This window comes from Ixodes scapularis, unplaced genomic scaffold (assembly GCF_016920785.2).
Source record: "Ixodes scapularis isolate PalLabHiFi unplaced genomic scaffold, ASM1692078v2 PGA_scaffold8__174_contigs__length_109621045, whole genome shotgun sequence".
NCBI lineage: Eukaryota > Metazoa > Arthropoda > Arachnida > Ixodida > Ixodidae > Ixodes > Ixodes scapularis.
The window spans coordinates 71637940-71657182 of NW_024609883.1; the positions used below are offsets into that span (position 1 = coordinate 71637940).

General features: G+C 42.9%; 1 protein-coding gene across 1 annotated transcript; it reads right to left on the reverse strand.

The window, feature by feature from the left end:
* Positions 1-2108: 2108 nt before the first annotated feature.
* Positions 2109-19243, reverse strand: LOC115326206 (2-iminobutanoate/2-iminopropanoate deaminase-like). Its single transcript, XM_042287026.1, has 7 exons — positions 19220-19243; positions 13841-13983; positions 13340-13445; positions 7315-7369; positions 5995-6063; positions 5003-5058; positions 2109-2273 (listed from the first exon to the last, which is right to left on the reverse strand). Exons 1-7 carry the CDS (start codon positions 19241-19243, stop codon positions 2226-2228), a joined length of 501 nt encoding a protein of 166 aa, XP_042142960.1. The 3' UTR covers positions 2109-2225.

A 19243-nucleotide genomic window follows, 5' to 3' on the forward strand; every position in this document is an offset into this window, starting at 1 on the left:
GCTCGGGGTGAGAATGAACAAGCACTTTCTAGAACAACAAAAGCAGGGATAAACGATAGTTATTTCCGCAGCAAGAATAAACGAGAACTTTCTACAAGTCTGTGACCCTGCGCGCGGCAATATTGTTAAAGATGTGCTAAAGCTAGAAAAGATGCAACGACTTGCTTTACGTTTTATTTTTTCCAAATTTCGTCGACTGGATTCACCTACGGTACTCTATTCAAAAGCCAACATTCCATTACTTAAGATGAGGCGTAAAGAAAAAAGATTGAAATTTTTATATATGATTCATAATGGCTTCCTGCAGATAGATAAAAGCACCCTACCTAGTTCCTGACCGAGTCGAGAATAACTCGGAACAAACACAGCCGCGCACTTCATCAGCCCCGGTTCTTCAAGGACTGTTTCAGATACTCATTCTTTCCACAAACCATTAGTGACTGGAATCTTCTTTCGGAGGAAGCTGTGGTATGCCAATCACTTGAAGCTTTTTTTTCTTATATAGCATCTTCCAAAATGTGAAATAAAATATTGTTTTTTGTATGGTTTTTCCGCCAACGCATTATAGCGCCATGACGGATCAAATTTTTTTATATTTCATTGTCAAAGCGTTTTTTTTTGTGATTATTGGTGATACCTTTTATAGTACCTTTTCAAGTGTGTGCTGCTCTTGTTGTTGTTATTTTCTTTGTACACTTGTATACCCACCCTATCATAGTCTCAATAGAGACTGATAGTATTTGAAAGAAAAAATAAATAAAAAAAAGGGAGTTTACTTTGTATCATCGGATTGTGTTCCAAGGTCTCAAGGCCAGCTGTCTACACTTCTCAAACCGCACGCTAGCATTAACGCTCGTGTCGTTAGTGCCTACGGGAAAAATTACACCATCAAAATCCGACAGAAAGTCAGATAACTGGGAAAATGGGTTCTCGACCCACGAGCCAATAAACGTCAGCACTTCCACGGCTACCAGATTATTCGATTGTAAATACTCATGTAATTCACAACCGAATCACCAATCGAATCACCGGCAATAAAAAAAAAAACTCTAGCAGAGCGGACGCTGGAGAGGCGGCGGCCTCTTTTCCAGCGTTCGCTCTGTTAAAGCGAAAAAAGATAAGAGGAGCTTCCCCTAAACCCTTTTTCTCTCACCGACTTTAGACACGTAGATTGTACTATTTTGCACGGACAGCAGTAAGCAATTAAGATAATGTCGAGACCGCTTTAAACAAATCAAATAACTGCGTCCAAACCACTCGGGAATGAACGTCCGCGCAAGGAAAGAACGTCGAGCACTTGGTAAAACAGTAAGAGTCCAAACCGGAAGTCACTGCGGGGACATAGCCGAAAAGTAGCTACATCAACTCCGGAAATGACGTAGAGCGTGGATAAAGCCGTTCTTTCTAAGTTTAAGCTCGGGCGAGTTGGTATGACCTAGTGGAAAATTAAATCAGCGCAAAGGGACGAGCGACCATATAAGGAAAGACTCGGACTCAGCGCTGTGTCTGTGTTTTTCTTCACCTGGCCCCTCGTCTTTTGCGCTGTCTTAATTTTCCGTTCTTCCCCCGACTTGGGTATGTCACCCGTGCGTGTCACTTCTATCCAAAAATTTGATGCGTCATGATGTCGTCATGCAAACACTGGCCGCAATGCCTCGTTCATGCTAAACATCTGAAGGCATGGTGTTCGGCAAATGGTTCGTCTCTGGTAGTTGCTATTTTTATAAACGTCGGATGAAGTGCATGTTCTGGCCTGGACTCGTCCTAAAAGAAATTGATTGATTGATTGGTTTATTGATTGATGGATGGATGGATGGATGGATGAATGTATATATTGGTGGATCTATTTATTTATTTAAATAGTTTCCTGATCGATTGATGGACTGATTGATTTTTATTAATAGATGATCCGTTCGCCTGTCTTAGCTGGATGTCGCCGCCTTCTCAAACAAAATCAAGTGAGGCAGTTCCCCCTGGATAAAGGTGGGCGCTTTGTTTTAGAGCTGCGTCGCAAGAGAGAGGACTCAGAGTCATACACTAGGATAATACTTTATTTCCAGAGTGTGTACTAGGTAGACAGTTTAACGCGTGTAGCTATTAATCAGGCCGCACCAGTAGGCATCCCATCTATATGCCCAAAAGGGCCTCAAATCTAGGTTCACATGAGCCATTCGGGGCCCACATGGGTTGTGGGAATGCAACGAGCAGCCGGAGACAAAAATCAGCTACTGCGTGCAGTCCACTGCGATGGCGTCAATTTCCACACGGGCGTCCTGGTGGGAAGAAAGAAAAAAAGAAAACTTGTTAAGTTTGAAGATGATTAATTTTATTTCGATTGTACAATCGAGATGACACTACGCACGAGCGTGTCTGCCCGAGAGATAAATTGACAAATATAGAACTCGACGTGAGCAGCAGTCATCGTATACTATATAGCAATATTAAGGATCAAGACATGCTTTGAAAGACTATTGTTTCCGCACATCTGTACCGAGTTATCCGTTCGTATGTTTCTCCCGACGAAGCCAAAGTTGTCGAGCTATACGGCGAGCACGTGCGTGGCCAAAATCGGTCTTTGACTCAAGCGGGAACGCATGGAGGGGCACGCGCCAAATATCAAAAGACAAAACAGCGCACACGCGGAAAACGTGCAATGACGAGAGGCAGCCGAGCTTGTGTACTCGTTCGTTGAGGTCGGGGAGTAAACAAAAGCACGTGGGAGCATTTGGCGGGTATAGACAAACACGTGATGTGCGCAAGGGGGCTGAGGAACTTGCGCGCCGTATAGTCACCGAGAACGTCCGAGACGCGTCGGGCGTGCCGCGGGTCCAGCTTATTATCACATTATCGCCCAGCAGCCAATGCGATATTGCGGCATTAAACGATAAGAACCCCAAAGAACCAATCGCAAATGAACAAAAAAGCGCAGGATCACGGCGCATTCGATGCGCTTGAGTGATTTGGTCGGTGATGGTGAACACACAAAGACGACGAGTGCCGTGACGGTGTCTATTCGGTCCTTCTCGATTGGCTTCATCAAACCGCAGTTTGAGCCGTGGTCAAATCCCGGGCTTTTAACTCGTCAAACACAAAGTTGGGACCGACGTTCACGGAACGCACCGATTAGACTATCGCGGTGGTGACTTCGCACTTTTGTCGCCATGGCGTCCAATCGGCGCGATCCTCGAACTTTCGGTTCCAACTTTTTGTTTGACGAATGTCGGGCCCCCCAAGTAAAATAGAATATTGACACCGGAGCTTGCACTCCTAAAAATGCCTCCGTGTCTGCTTACCCGCAATACACTCGAAGAGCCAATCTCTGCGATCTACGGAATCAGCTCAGCGAATGAAAAGGCGGAACATCCGTTTAGATCTAAAAATGAAGTCTGCGCTGTAGCATTGCGCAATGCAAAACGTCATGTTTGCATTGCGTAATGCCACAGCGCAGACTTAATTTTTGAGGTCTAAACAGATGTTCCGCTTCATCATTCGCTGAACTGATTTCGTAGATCGCAGAGATTGGCTCTTCGAGTGTTTTGCGGGTAAGCAGACACGGAGGCATTTTTAAGAGAGTGTAGTTAAAATGATAACCAGGGGCCCTAAACTCGTCGAACACAAAGTTGGAGCCCAAAGTTAGCGGAGCGCGCCGATTGGACGCCGCCGAAAAAAGCGCCAAGTCATCGTCGGGATCGTCCAATCGGTGCGTTCCGTGAACTTCGGCCCGAACTTTGTGTTCGACGAGTTTAGCACCCTTGTTGTCCATATTTCAGATGCGGTGGATATACCTCATATTGGAACTCAATTCAAATCTATTGTTAAAAAAGTTGAAGTCTTTAAAAACATTGCCGGAAAGCTTTTTTTTTTTTTTTTTTTTTTTTGAGGGGGCATTTGGGAAATGAAATAACTCCCAATGTAAAAGGAGTAAAAAAGGTACCGAGAGTCAGTGAGACACGTGCAATATAGAATGAACGTAATACAAAACGTAACCATACATTTCCCCAGCGCTTTACGAAACGAAATTATGAGCCCTATACTACTTGTGCGAAATAAAGAATATACGACAAGCGCACAACTGATCTTCGTGTTTGTCACCCACCTCCCTTTGTTTGTACGTGTGCAAAATACGTGCTACATCGCGCTATCGAATCTAATTACACACAGAATTACGTCTACACTGTCAGATATATGCCTCCGCCCATACCGCCCTACGATGCACCTGGATCGCAGATCGCCAGCTTACCTTTAGAAAATGCAACAAGTGAGGAGGTGGAGGAACAGCGAGCAAATTATCATAATCCTTCCCCTTTCTTCACTAGTCGCCGTCCTCGCCTCTTCTCACTGAGTCAGCCTTTCTACAATACTCTTCCTTCCCCGATGAGTATCTTCAATAAGCGTCTAATTCGTTGTTCTATGCCACTGACATTTATACCTTGGAAGTATTTTTGCCGCAATGATAAATCCAATATTTCTTGTGTCACCATTTTTTTAAATATTTTATATGTTATAATTTATGGGAATTTGATATTCTCTTTTGAAAATCGTCTTATTATTCTTTTCTTCTAATAACTACGAAATTAATAATTTGTGACCTACGTTTTGTTAGATATGCAGAGCAGGTACATTTACTTTTTTGTCCGCCATGTTTTGATATGCTTCGGTATTTTTTTGTATTTCTTTAGATAGTTTTACATACTCGCTCTGGAGTGCATCGGGGTGGACGACTCAGCCATGTAAAGATGTTCCTTTTTTTTTTCTAACTTTCTTTTGGGCTTGGCACACGACAATCGACACAAATTTGAAATTAAAAACTGGTCCTCATTATTTATCCTACTCACTACCCTCTTCAACGGCTATCCTCAGTGGTTCTCGTTACTGGCCTTCTTTACTGGTTCAAGGAATTAAAATACTATTAGACACTTTCCCTCAGCGTCAATCGAAGAAAAGTGAACAAGCAAAAACTGCAGAAACGAAATTGAGATTAGATGTTATTATCACAGTTTACCAGCGGAAGTTTCGCCACCTGGATCGCGACTCGTGCAGGGGGTTCTTCGGGGAAAACTACAAACAGAAACAAATGAGACATGAGAGAAGCGTTAATTCACTTACGAAACAAATACGCGAGAAAGCTTAGAAGTTAAACAATAAACTACACGGACAACAAGCCTGCCAAAACACGTTTCTTCGCACATGGGAGAAAGAGTAATCATGTGTGGAACGTGATCACCTCACACGTGTGTGACGAACACGACAAAGCTCTATCACACCCGATCATGTCCGACGCGTGTCATGCCTTGTGTTTGCTTCGTCTGATCTGGTTATGCTAGGAGAGCTATGCAGTCGCACAAGGACGCCGACAGTAACCGGAAATGGTGTGTCCTTTCCGCCCTCGTGTGTTGTTGACGCCTGACAACTCATGATCGTTTCTCGGTAAGGAGACATTCCATTTCGTGTTATGACCAAGCCGGCTTCTTGCACCGGGACACAAGTTCCACCTCTCAGTCAAACTCTCTCAGTATAAACGGTTCAGTGTTTCCTCGACCCATGAAAGAGTTAAATATAAAAAAATAGAGTTCATTTTCCTAAAAAACGCGCGTGAAAATGCAGCAGTCCCCCTTTTAACAAAAGGGTTCCAGATTTGGCTTTGGCGTCTATTTCTGAAATTGCTTTGTCATATATGTGAACCATGATTCTCAAACCAATACTCTTCAAAGAGAGTCGTCCGTATTGAAAACCTAACTGCAGTGTGAAAGGAAATATTCCTGATTACCGTATTGGTATTTGGACGGCAAACTCCACACCGTGATTTAGGTACTCTGCTACCAATGCATTTCGAGTTCCGTTTCTACGCTTCTTTAAAACTCCCAATGTAATCTAGGGTACGCCAATTTTTTTCTATATTATACCGTTTTGCTGCGTGTACCTGCGTCTTTTGTTTTCTAACGCTCTTTTTTTTCAGTCACTTTGGAAGGTTTTTTTGTTTTTTTTTTTACTTACACTCGGAGTAAACTTTGTTCATTTCTCCAGCTTCCTTTAAGTCTGCCAGGTACACGGTGCACTTCACCACTGAAACAAAATGGCGCTAGTGTTGAGAATTTTGCAACAAAAGAATGAGACACAGACTAAGCCCCCTTCCCAGAAGCAAGCGAAAGTGCACAAGTATTAGAACTACATGATTATACCCCATCGCTAGTTATATTTATGGTTTAAAACACTTAAGATAAAAATAACGCCTTTGACTAATTGGTATTCCATTTGCTGATTATTCGATGCGCTCTTAAACCTTTGGGATCCCACCTTGCGTATAGACCATTCCATTTAGCGCTCTCTGGGCGGCACCATTTTGTTCGACCGCAGCGCCCTCTCCACACATCCGGGAAGTTCAGCGGGTTCGGCGGGGTAAAACCAGAGTGAGGGCACGCGCCCGACTCCGCTAGTAGACGACAAACCGGGAGGTTGCCGTTCTCCATCTTTGGGCTGTATCGGCGGGCTGTACCGAACATCGAACTCTCGCTCGTGGCTGCCGTTGTGAAGTGGTACGCGTTCTTAGAATAGTTGTGGCTACTCCAAAATCAGCTATATAGCTCTCTGTTGTTCTAGTTGGGTAAATGATCAACTAGCATATCTTTTTTCGTTAATTAAATAGCAGTTGAGTCAGCCGGCAGTACTACCCTCAACTACTGCGTGTATTGCGGCAGGAGAGCAGGTTTTTATTTATTATTTCAGACTTCTACTCATGGTCGCTAAAGGCCTACACCAGTACGAGCTTTTGTACAGTAAAAAAGGTACAGCAACCGGAATTTCTTTTTGCCAAAGAGACCGGCCAATCTGACATGGTTTTCCCTATTTTTTTTTTTTTATTTGCACGCAGGTAACAGCGCAATTGGACCCTGTGAGTCTTTTTATCTAGCATAGTGTTACACAATGACTGGCATACCAAAATCAGCGCATCTGCGCTTGAAAGTTCCAAAATGACTCGATTTTAAGCAGAGTTTGCACGCCAACCGGACGCTAGCTATAGCCCACTGGGCGGAGCGGACGATATGCGGGGTGAGAGGGGGAGTGCAATTTTTTCTTTTTTACCCTCTCTGCTATGACCTTAATGGAACGGTCTATATCTTGCAGCAACAAAATTATTAGTAAAAAAAAACAACATTGATATGCCTTTTAATAGAACTTCCAAAATTCTATTGGTCCTCGACTAATACCCACCCGGCGCTTTGACTATGCACGTTCTCAACCACAATTTTAAGCTTCACCTTTTTAAAAGAAAGCAGATTGAAATGTGGCGTGAGTTTAAAAATGATGATTCCTTACCGTTTTTGTAGTTCATTCTTCCTTTTTCCAGCACATTTCCCAGCATTGTGAGGACCTAAAAAGCAAACAGACAAGCTAGAAACCTTCCTTGAAGTGCAACGTAACAAACAGTCATTTCGAGTTGTTGGTGCAAATACTACTTCATGTATAAATTATTCGAGTTTTAATATAACGTCAGTCATGGATCTCGATACAAATGCCGAGTTCACCTTAATAAATGCAAATATGTATCGGACAAAATAATTTTGAGTTAAAGAGCAGTGTAACGATTTATGGAGTTCGGCTTAGTACCTGTGGGCGTAGGTCAATCGACATACGACGACTGCGATTGGATAGAAGAGGAAGAAGCAAAGAACTGGGCGCGTGTGATTGGTTCTCTCTCAATTCAATGTGCTACGGTCACATTCATTTAAACGCAGACAAAGCTTCTACAATAAAGGACAGAAAAAACATCTCTGGTGGAGTGCGCAGTTTTTGCTTTAAAAATCCCTTGCAAAGAAAGCAGTTTTTTTTTCCTTGTTTTTTTTTTTTTTAACAGTCCGGTTGGGACACGCTTGTCGAGAAATTAGTTTTGCCGAGAATAATTTTTTTAGAGTAATATTGACGGCGAGAGATTCATTTGAGATTCTGCGTGAAGTCCATGACGAAACGGAATGGTCATTCGCTCTTTCGACCTCAACGTGAAGGTGAAACCGATCCACTTCTCCTCCATGCGCCCGAAATAGCGGGAGACAAAACAAGTAGAAAGGAGGGAACTACCGATTAAATCAAGTCTCGAGCCATCAATATTTTTTTTTCGCCTAAAATTATTTTTTTACACGCATGTCCTAACTAAACTGTCTAAAAAAAAAAGAAGAAAAAAGCATTTTTTTTTTAGGGTTTGTTTAAAGGAGCGAAATAGATTTACATTTTCATGCATCCAAACTTTTACAACCCCATCCACGTCACGCGTGCAGTGACTTGCTCTGGGGACACGGAGAACTTCTGATTGTGTTCTTTCCTTAGGGCCCTCAGCGAACACTGTGTGGTGTAGCGAGAACTCACTCCGCCAGTGTTGTCGAACGTCCTGCGTTATTCGGAAGTTTCTGCCTTAAATCAGAACACTTTTGCAGCTTTAAAGGAGCCGTGCCACGATATTGGTTTGGAATGTTTCTCACTTTGCACAAGCTTACTGGCATGAGAGGGACCCAAGTACTCGCCAGCGAGGATCGACACTGACAAAAAAGCTTCTTCGTTGCCGCTTGATTTTAATTAAGAAGAAAAGGAAATTTTCCCTTCGGTCTCTCCTTTGCAAAACTTGACAACGAAGGCGTGGGAATCTGTTGGTTATGAGCACTGCGTGATCATTCAATTTGGGAGCATGACAGTTAATGGATCGACATCCATTTGCGCAGTGGCTTGTGCCAAATCACTGGAATGAGGGGAATAGCCGAACCTTAAAAAAACGCTTATTTCCCCCCCCCCCCCCCCATATATATCTTTGTTTTGCCAGGCGATTTATTGTGCTGTCAGTAGAATGCCCAATAAATGTTTTGCTACAGAGTCACGTATATTTTATTAGAGCTAAAAACGGAACTACTCGAAACCGAAAGTGAATCATGAGTACCAAACTCATGGCCGCGACATGTGAACGATGTAGATCGAGGAGGAGGAAGAAACGTAAAGGAGGAGAGAGGTGCCGGAAGTCACGTGGCTACACCCGACTTCGTTTGATTTTTCTCCGTTTCCCCGGTCGTGCGAGGCACACGACGGCGCCGCGTGCACCAATTGTCGCGCAATGGTTTCGGACTTCTATCTGTTGCGATCGCTGTTCTCTGCTTGAAGACCTATTCGCCCTTGTGTCGGTCCGTCATGCCTCGCCATTCTGTCGTTCAGCCCCGGGTACGTCGCCATATTGAGAAGGACGTAGAACATGTACTTCCCGTGATGTGTGGAAAATTTGTTTTCAACCAACGTATCTGCAGCTTCTTGAAGCAACAAAAAATGCGTTTAATTATTTTTTTACTATTTTTCATATCTAATGTGTGTCTTAGGTGACCCATGACTTCGATTATATTTGTTATGGGTTACTGAACGGCACGTGACCGTGGTGACCGTGGCACGTGACCGTGATAGTGAGAGCGACTCAAACCAGTCAGTCCTTGACCGGCGATTTTTGGGAGGAAACAAAAAAAGAAAACGAATTTTGAGCAGCAAATCGTGTTTTGAGTAGCTGGGGTCTCGTATGGCATGTGCTAATAAAAACCTCGGCGAGCACAATTACCCTGTCAGTGTCTCCTAAAGAAATGTTGGAACTCAGCCAGTGCCTTGTGCTTTGCCAACCGATGATAAACATCGGCCGCATATAATCGGCCACAAATCACGTGACGGCTCGTTCTTCATTCATGATTCATGTCACGATTACAGAAAGTAAAAAAATTGTTGCGTCGCTCCTTTAGCGGTCGCGACAGAACAGCACAACCAGTCGGGATCGCCGCTGTACCCGGAGCATGGCCTATCTGGGAAGAGTACGGAAACACAGGAGTCAACGCCTTTTCCTCCGTTACGTCATGCAAGCAGCAGATAGGGCTTGGTTTTGGTGACTCCTGGTAGATGGCATCACCAATGCCTCGTCTCATAAAACCTTAGTCACAATAATATTACGTTGACGTATATCTATTTGCGATTGGAGGCGAAAATGTATAGGTCAAATGGCTTTAAAGTGAGCAGATAATTGCATAACTTGCTAATTCACTACGACGTACATCTCGAGGACGTCACTGCATGGTTTTCTCGTGGTCGCCATACGCAACTGCACATCGAGAAGTCGAACTTTTTTTTCTTTACCTTTAAGACTCGGCTTTAAAGCTGCAATATTACCGGAAAGCCTTTTTTTTATAGTTGTGTACATAAAATAGAAGTAACACTCAACAGATTCCTCCGAGATTAAATTTTATAGACTGCCGTGTTAGGGTGTGCCGGCAAAACAACATCAGAGAAGTTAGATCATTTTTAAATACGACATTCTAACTTTTTTGTAATATGCGCAACAGATTCCATCCTACCTAAAGAACAGATATATATATCTGTTCTTTATGTCAGGGGTCTGTAAGGGGGAATAACAAAACAAATTAAATATATATATATATATATATATATATATATATATATATATATATAATTTTTTTGTTATTTAGTCATTATGGCAACTATATTATGACCGACGTAAACCCCTGACATAAAGTCTGCATTTTGGCACATACCATTCCTCGGTAAGAGCAAACGTAATATACGCTTTATTTACACCGTTAGACACAGCTTAGATGGAGGTCACGACCCGCTTACAGCCCCACCCATTACTACTTGATTTGCTTGGCTGCTCCGGTCTGGTGCGTCTAGTCTGGCACCTGACACCGTCTGCTCGTGGTGCGAGCAGACGCTTGGCAGTCTCCGGCATCGTCTGATATTTTACCACCGCCTATAGACCTGTATCTCTCAAGTTTTGAACAGCGCCCCTAGCGAGAAACATCGGATAGTTTTAGGTCGCGTTTCCACTATGTTTGGCGTTTTGTCCTTTCACACGCCCTCTTAGTGCGCGTGAACAATGAGCAGACGCCGAGGGAAGCTGACAGACGCTAATTTATGCCCGTGGAAGGTACAGTGCGCCTCAAACTTAACGCCGCCACGAGATGGTTCGGTTTCTTCACTTTTTTGAGCTATTCCTGAACATAGCAGTCAAAATGGTTGGTGAAGATTTGCGTCTTCGATGAAAACTTAACCAGGGGAAGGTATTCCAGCAGCTGCAGCGATCAATTCATGTTTGGGTAGCATGCAATAAAATTGAATGGATCAATATTTGCGAAACCGAGTGGCGGCGTTAAGTTTGAGGGGCACTGTACATGATGGGACGCTACGAGGCCGCTTCAAGTCAGCATTAAATGGTCGCGTCTCGCGGACGCTAGTGGAGGTGACTCTTTCGTGGTCGCATCTCGTGAACGCTACGGCGCCCCCTGGCCGAGATAAACAGGCCTATCGTCGTCTCCAACGCCCGAAGACGTGTCCACGAAAGCGACGCGTCGGCTTACGTTTTCGCCAGCGTGCGTCTGCTATTCCGCGTCTATCTTAAAAAAACGTCCGCAACACTCGTAACTTCGCGACTACGAAAGCGGCGTTCTAGCGTTCCATCATGCGCCAGCCACTCTTCAATACAAGTGTCTGTCAGCTTCCGTTGATGGGGGATAAGAAGCGACAGAGAGAAAAAAAAAACAACAAAATAAATATGCAGTTTTTCCAGATCTTCTGTTCTTGGGTTTTTCTTTTTCGCGTGGTATCCGCGAGCAAGACGAGTGAGTGTCATAATGCACGACTAAAACGTGACCAAAAATATTCACTTTGGCAAGCCAGGCGCGCTGCAAGACATGAGAGTTACTTAAGTCTTTGAAGCGAATTGTCAAAAACATACATGTTTAAATTTCATAAGGGACGAACGCCCGATAGCCTCCAGCCAAATGGCTCGCGAACTCTTTTCTGTGTAGGTATCTTTCCGGTATTAAAACCATGGTCGGAATCGAAGCTTGCTCAATTAACAAAGCAGCGGGGCAGCTTTCACGGGAACCCACATTTTTATTCAGCATCAACACGCGCAAACGAACATATCAAGCCATGATCGAGCAAAATAGCCTTAAAACCTTTTCGCCAATTGTGTGTTTCACAGGAACTTTTTTTCAGTAAAATTACAGGTCCCACCTCTCTTTTTGTAAAAATAGCGCCAAAAAACTTGACAGGGTCAACGGCGGACGGCGACACAGACGACCGAGTCGATTGGCGAGGCGCGTTTGGCGCACGTATTGATAGATGGCGCTACCCACTTGTTCCGGATTGCTTTTAAAAAATATCGAGACTGGCCGTGACGACCGTGGTCTATTAAAATTTACATAATCTTTTTCTAATGTACTTTTGGTTGCAAAATAAATCCGAACAATAAGAGCAAAACTTGAAGCAACAAAGATAATAGAAAACGCGGTTACATGACGACTGCGCTCCTGCTGCCGACAGATTTCGTCTGCATTTCGTCTGCTTTCTTTCGCTGGTCGGCTACACCTACCGAAGCTGCTCCCGAGGCCCCAAACGCTCCCCGCCACTCTATTCGGTCGTCTGCGTCACTCTCCACCGTTGACCCTGGCAAGTTGTTTGGCCCCATGTATTACAGAAAGGAAGCTGCGCCTTGTAATTTTACAAGGTAGAGCCCACCTAGGAAATACATCTTTGATGAAAGGTTTAAATTGCTGTGTGCAGGTGCCGATTTTTACTGCGTATTTTAAATCGCACCTCGGCATTTCAGATTGTGGACGATGGACGCTAGGCTCAGGCCAGTCCAGCTACGAAAACAAGCAGCCGCGCAGCGCTTCCGAAGACTTGTGACAGTTGTTTGCTGCAAACTAGGTCGGTTGAGAATATCTTCCTCTAAACACCTCGGTGAACTCAAAACGACTCGCACTCATAAATGTAAAAAAGCTCAACACTACGCTCGTTGAACATGGCGCAAGCGCGGCAGCCATGTTTGTTATCGTTGGAAACCAAAGCAGAAGGGAAATCACTGGATATTTTTGAAATAATAAAGACTCTATCTAAGTTGTGTCTCTCAAACATTAAAAGAAAGTCGATAAAAAACTATTACGGTACGAAGAAACCATTTTAGAAGGAACATTTCACACGCCAATCAACTCTCCAACCAACGAGAGGCCAGAAACAGAACTAAGCTAGCCAACCACATTTCGTTATGGGCGCGGTATAAAGCACAGCTCCCCCCGCCCCCCGGTTTTATTGGGTCTAATAACATAAATATTGCTAAAACTTGTTTGTGAAAAAATGGTTAAAAATTGTGTGCCCCATTCAAGCTCTAAAAAAAATTCTTTTAATATATATTATTCCATCATGATTTTTTTTTTTTCGTGTTATTATCGGGTAATATGCAGAGTTCGCCAAGCAGTGCGTTTGTTAAGCTGAAAGTGACAATATAATATATCTAGGGTTCTGAAGGGCTTGCCGCTCGTGTCTCGGGAACGATTCCACCGGAAACCAGAGAGTGAGTCTCCGGATTAATGCCCAGCTGGCCCGAGATGTACATGGTGTCTCCGACTCGAATGGCAGCACTGTGGACAAAAACAAAACATTCTCCGCTTAAAAACAATAGCGTAGGTTTCTCCGTACTTTCGCTAGAATCAAAGAAAAGGAAATACTGCAAGACCATATGTGCAGATACTATTTTTTTTTTTAAGTGGTGTATGAATTAGTTGCAGGCTTTCATCGAGCCACTGCTGAGAATACAAAACGTTCTGGATTCTTTTCGAATCGCCGACAGTTTAAGAAACGTGGGGAGATGTTTATTATGGTGACCTTTGATTATCTCTTTGCGATTCGTTCGTCGGCGTTCCCATCGGCCAATGGCATAATCTCACAGGCACTCGAGCGATAATAAGATGAACGATAGTAAGGTAGCCCTTTATCGTTTCTTAAGTTTTATGCGACTAGAAACATTGATTCTTACCTGATCGGGTAGGTCGACTTGGCGGGGATCACTTCACGAGTCATCTTCGACATTTTCCTCACTAAACCGACGCTTATGCGAAGAAAAAAGAAAAGGTTATAGACGTGATAGCAAAGTGCCAGATATATTTGGCTCGAAGATATCTATCGAGCCAGTCTTTGTGAACTAGATAATAACTCTCAGAAATTCTAAATGAGAAGAGACGGGTCAAAATAAGATAAAGGTGTTGTAAAAGTAGAATTGAGGATCAGATTAACTGCAATCAAAGAGGGGCCGTAGATGTCGCAGCTATTCTTTTACGCGAGCTATAGCAGCGGGAAAATGCAGACAAGTGCGCGCTGTGAAACGTTGGTCTTGTCGAAGTTAGCCAGGTGTTGGCTTTCCGCTCTAGGAAGGCACATGCGTACAAAAACAAGCTCCATCGGTAGCTCAGCTTTACCGTATTTCTCGGATTCTAAACCGCGGGAGTAAATTTCGGGTGAAAAAAAAATGTTTTCAATAGGTTCCTAATAAGCACGCAAAACAAAAAAAAAAAAAAAAAACACGCATGGTCTGCACCTCTAGACAGTACACGCCGCGTAAAAATTTTAACTTGACTTTTAAGCATGTGTAGTGGGGTGGCCAGTGTGCCCAGATTTGTGAGTGCTTCCAACCGCTAGATCGGGTTCACGTGGTTTGTGGGCAGTGCCTGCAACACAAGGTGCGAGGAGGGTGCGAAAGTGTTGATAGTCTGCCAGCGCCTCCAAGTTTAGCTCAGCCTCCCTTCCCGCTATACTCCTAGCCAGGCGTCAATGCTGGCATGCGTATTAGCATGTCTCGTACGGGTTACTTGAAAACGACATCGATTAAAATTGCGATTGGTCTTCGTTAAAAAGTATTCGATCTGATTACTCGAGCACTTTTTGACAGGAAAAACAATTTGAGCGTTAGTTGAAAACGTAACCGTTAAGCCTTATTCGCATGGTGCGATTTTAGTTGCGATTTTGCAGTCGGGGACGTCGCTCGCACGGCGAAGGAAAAGCGTGGTGGAAGCTGCGCGATGTTTACCGCCGCACTTTCGAAATCGAGAGTAAAATAACACCGGTGAATCGGGCTTTACCGTGTTCCGAATTACTTTAGATTTTCAGAACCAAGACGTTTTTCGGCCGGTTAGAGAATTGGCTTTTCGTACCTTTAGTAATTGAATTAAATCGCCGCAATAAAGGCCGATTCACTGTGCGCGATTTTACTTGCGATTTCGCAGTTGCGACGCGGTTCGTACGGCGGAAAAAGCGTGGTAAAAGCTTCGGCTAGCTGCGAAATCGCAAGCAAAATTGCACCAATGTGAATCAGGCTTCGCACACTACTTATCGTCTATATCTAACGATTTTGGTGGATCATCCCCGTGTCGGGGACTTTATCCGGAGAATTCTTGGTAGGAAACTTCTGGAAACAAAGAATACCTTTAGAAATGGGATGAGACAATTAGTAGCGTCTACAAGTAATTTTAGGACTTCCAAAAGTAGTCAGATTACTCTCGCGATTACCGTCTAATAAACGTAAACTAAATTATAACAAAAGTACTCCGAAAAGCAAGGGATTGCAAGTAATTGAATTACTTGTACTATATACCGCACAAATCTGCACATCATCAAACATGTATGTCCAGGAGGTGCCCGCCGTTAAATTGCAAACGCCCTCTATGCTTTGAGTTGCTCCCTCTCCTGAATCTAGGCTCTCTGAAATTCACTCTTGTCTATAACGCCGCAGCGACAGTCTTTCTGGAGCGACGGTGGCATTGTCCTCAACAAGTCAGTAGAACAACAAAAGAAAGTGGCGCCACTCGTCAAATTTTGTTTTTCTGTACAACGGCGCCAAGCACCGGCAACGCCGCGCGGGACAAAATTTAAAAACAAAAGACCTGATATACTTTGTTTTGTAGCCGCACATGTAGAGTTATTAAAAAAACTACAAAATCGCGGGAAAATTCTGGATTATAACGCAACCTATTTTTTCTACGTTTGGTGCACCTACATAGGGCTAAAGCACCCAAAGCTTCCATCAGTCGAGATAATGAAAACAAAAAACAGACAATTTCACGTAATGTAGCTAGCCTCTTTATTGTAAAATTATAAATGGTATCTGACCTAATAATCAAACGCTACCATATAACAAAACACTGACTGATGATTTTGCTTCTCGGCTAAAAAATTTATAAACCTTCGCATGTGATGCTTTCATTAAATATACATTTTGCGCTTAAGATAAATTAATTTCACGCAATAGCCTCAAATTTCTCAAATATGTTCTATGAACTCAATACGAAGAAAGAAAAATACAAACAAGGAACAGAACGCAAACAGGGGAAAGAAATTCGGTTCAATTTCTTATAATGTATTAAAGCCTAGAATTAAGAAAAAATGTTTAACTTGTATCTTTGTGTAGGAGCGAGTCACAAGTCAGTTTTCAACCACCTGTGACAGTACTTCACATTTTCTCAACAAGGTCGTTACCAATCAATTCTAGGGCTGGGCGGTGATGAAACGTTTTAATTTTACTAATGGCTACAATTTTATCAATTAATTATCATATTACTCGGTTGCATTCAATTAAGGTATATTGTAAAGCAGGGTTCAACTGCGCCCAATGTTTTCAATATTTCTTGATTTGTCATCAATTACGAAATGTACCCGTCACCTTATTTGAATCATGACGGTGCCACCAACCACAAAAGGAAAACACAGGCAAGCAATCTTAAAGATTAATAGTTTGGCATTAATATTTAGATCATATAATTACTCTGGATGACAATCATAGGTAAAGCTAAAGTTATTTACCTTGAAATACAACAGTGTTGCCTTTTAAAATGACTAAATGGGCACCGAGAAGTGAAGTAGGCATGTTTACTTTTTCCTAAAAATGTTTAGCTCAGAACCCTTGCGATTAACCGGTTAAAATATTAATCGCGATTACAACAATAATTGATGAATCGATCAATTACCCAGCCACAATGAATCCATAGACGTTTTCATAATGGCTAACTGAAACAACTGAGTTTGTACAACAGGAAACGGTTGTATATTTTATCGGACTCTAAAATATGCTTGAAAAATAGCATGCACTTCGCCTTCCCTATGAACAGTTGAAAACAATGTTCATTCGAAAAGGACAGCAACTATATTGCTCCCCTCTTGTTTTTTCCACTACAAGCGGCGGTTCTAAATAGATTATTTTGCACCGCTAAATTCTTGGATTTTACGAAAGACGTCCTTTTCGTGGTATAAAGCGGTTTCATGTGACGCACTTGCGGAGCAAACTCTCGCCGGACGCCATGTTGATGAACAAGGCGTCCAGCGAAGAAACCAATGGGAATAAGCTTTATTTCATGTAACCGAAACACGTGCCCGATCATACTTATCGAGTTCTCTCCTCCACGGAGTTCTTCTCCGAGGTTCAGTAATTCATCAGCAACAAAAGCAACTCCAACAACTATAAGCGTCGGTGTGTCAGCGAATGACGAAAGCGGCGCTGTTCATCAACGTGGTGGCACGCGGCTTATTGGAAGGGAAAGGGCGTCTCGTGGAACCGCTCTATTGTCATATTTCCTCCTTTGAGAAGTCATCTTCAACAGAAAATGTTAACACTCGCACTTTTTAATACATTCCGTGGTTGGCACCAAATTGTGGTACAATCCGAATGGTTGCAGCGTCGGCGTTAGCGGAGAAGCATTTAGATCAAAGTGGAGCAAGCTGAGTACACAATTAGCGTTCCGGAACAGAAATGTCCGGCGTGAGCTTTAAGAAACAGTCTAAAAAAGCACGCCCTCCAAGTACAGGATTACTGTTTAGTTTCTTTTCGTCTCTGATGTGTTGCGCGCCCAAAATGTGAAAATCGTCCACGGCCCGCACATGGATTCACAACTCATCTTTCACGTGACCTACTGCAACGCGAACCAAACCGACGAGGTTCAAGTTAACAGCAATCAACATGGAATCGTCAATGCTGCGATTCTAATGAAAACAATGGCGACGGAAAGTGTGCACGTACGCGCTGAAGGGGGTTGATCTCGTCCATGGCAGGCAGGTGCAGTTTTTCCGACACACAAACGAGGTGTCCTACATGTATGAGCTCTATTGGTCGCTTAGTACGAACTAGTGTGCCAAGATTTGAGAGTGATTTCAATTGCTCGATTGTGACCACGTGGTTTTTGTTCCCACAATGCATTACATGGTGCGAAAAGAAGGAGAATGAGTCGATCGTCTACAAGCGTTCCGTTCATACCTTTTCTTATTCTGTTTTCTGCTCCACTTCGCCAAGCACTAGCAATTTCGTAAAGCGTTCCAAAAAAGACAAATATCAGGCCTGTTTTTTTTTATATTTTAGCCGCACATATGAAGAATAATAGGGACAACTGAAAATCTGGAGCAAATAATCTTTCATTACTCCGACCTATTTTTCGAGTTTTGTGGGCCTGATTTTAAAATTAATGCAATCAAGGTTTCCGTGGGTCAAGATAAAATTGAAACTTATAACGGACATTTTCACATCTTGCGGCATCTTTATTGTGAAATTCTAAAAAGCATCTGATCTAACTATTGCGTGTTTTAACATGATCAGAACATTGCCCGATGAATTTGCACAGCGTGGTAGAAATCTAACATTTGCACGTCATATGTTCTTTTACAAGAATGTCATCTGTTCCACTCGAGATTGATTTTTTTAGTTATCAAAACTAAGTGAAGAAGTGTAATTTGTTGTGCGAATGTTGGAGCCATAAACAGAAGTAATTCTCCTTCAAGTTTTAGACTTAAACTCGCTCTAGTCAGAAAAATAAATCCGTTTTCCAAGCTTGTTTTTCTAAAATAAGTCATTTTTAGCTAATTCACCGACACTTCTGCGTTATTCATCCTAACAAATCTGGTACGTCTACTTTCCTACGACGCACAACGGGAAGAGCTAACCACTTTATTCTACGCACGGAGATGGGCGAATGACGGGGCTGAAGATATGTTTCCAAGAAAAAACACTCTGCGCCGTTACACTAATCGTGAAGTTTTACGTGCTCACCTCACCACCATTTCACAGAGCGGGGGATGTCTTTTTTAAGTCGGAACATATTTCCAACCTCGCCTTTTCTTTCGTAGGTTCCAAGGATAGGTTATTACGAGTGCTTTGCAGAAAATATAAACGTGCTTTAAGAGTGTACATACTCTGAAAGTTCAGTTTGTAACAAAAACAAAAGGTTTATATACGTTATTAAAGCGCAAGCAAAATAGCACGCTCACAATCTTTCCTCTCGATTGCTCATACCTATTTTTTATGTAAATAAACAGCGACTATGCACTGCTGCCTGCTTGTCATCTTCAAAACAAACGCAGTTATAGGTAGTGTATTTCTCACCTTTGAATTCCACGAGAAACTCAT

Coding starts and splice junctions, on each gene's coding strand:
- LOC115326206 (XM_042287026.1), bottom strand. CDS start 19,243: ATGAGTTTCTCGTGGAATTCAAAG. Junction 6,064..7,314: donor AAGAATGAACTACAAAAACG/GTAAGGAATCAT, acceptor ATTTTGTTTCAG/TGGTGAAGTGCACCGTGTAC. Junction 2,274..5,002: donor AGGTGGCGAAACTTCCGCTG/GTAAACTGTGAT, acceptor TCTTCCCACCAG/GACGCCCGTGTGGAAATTGA.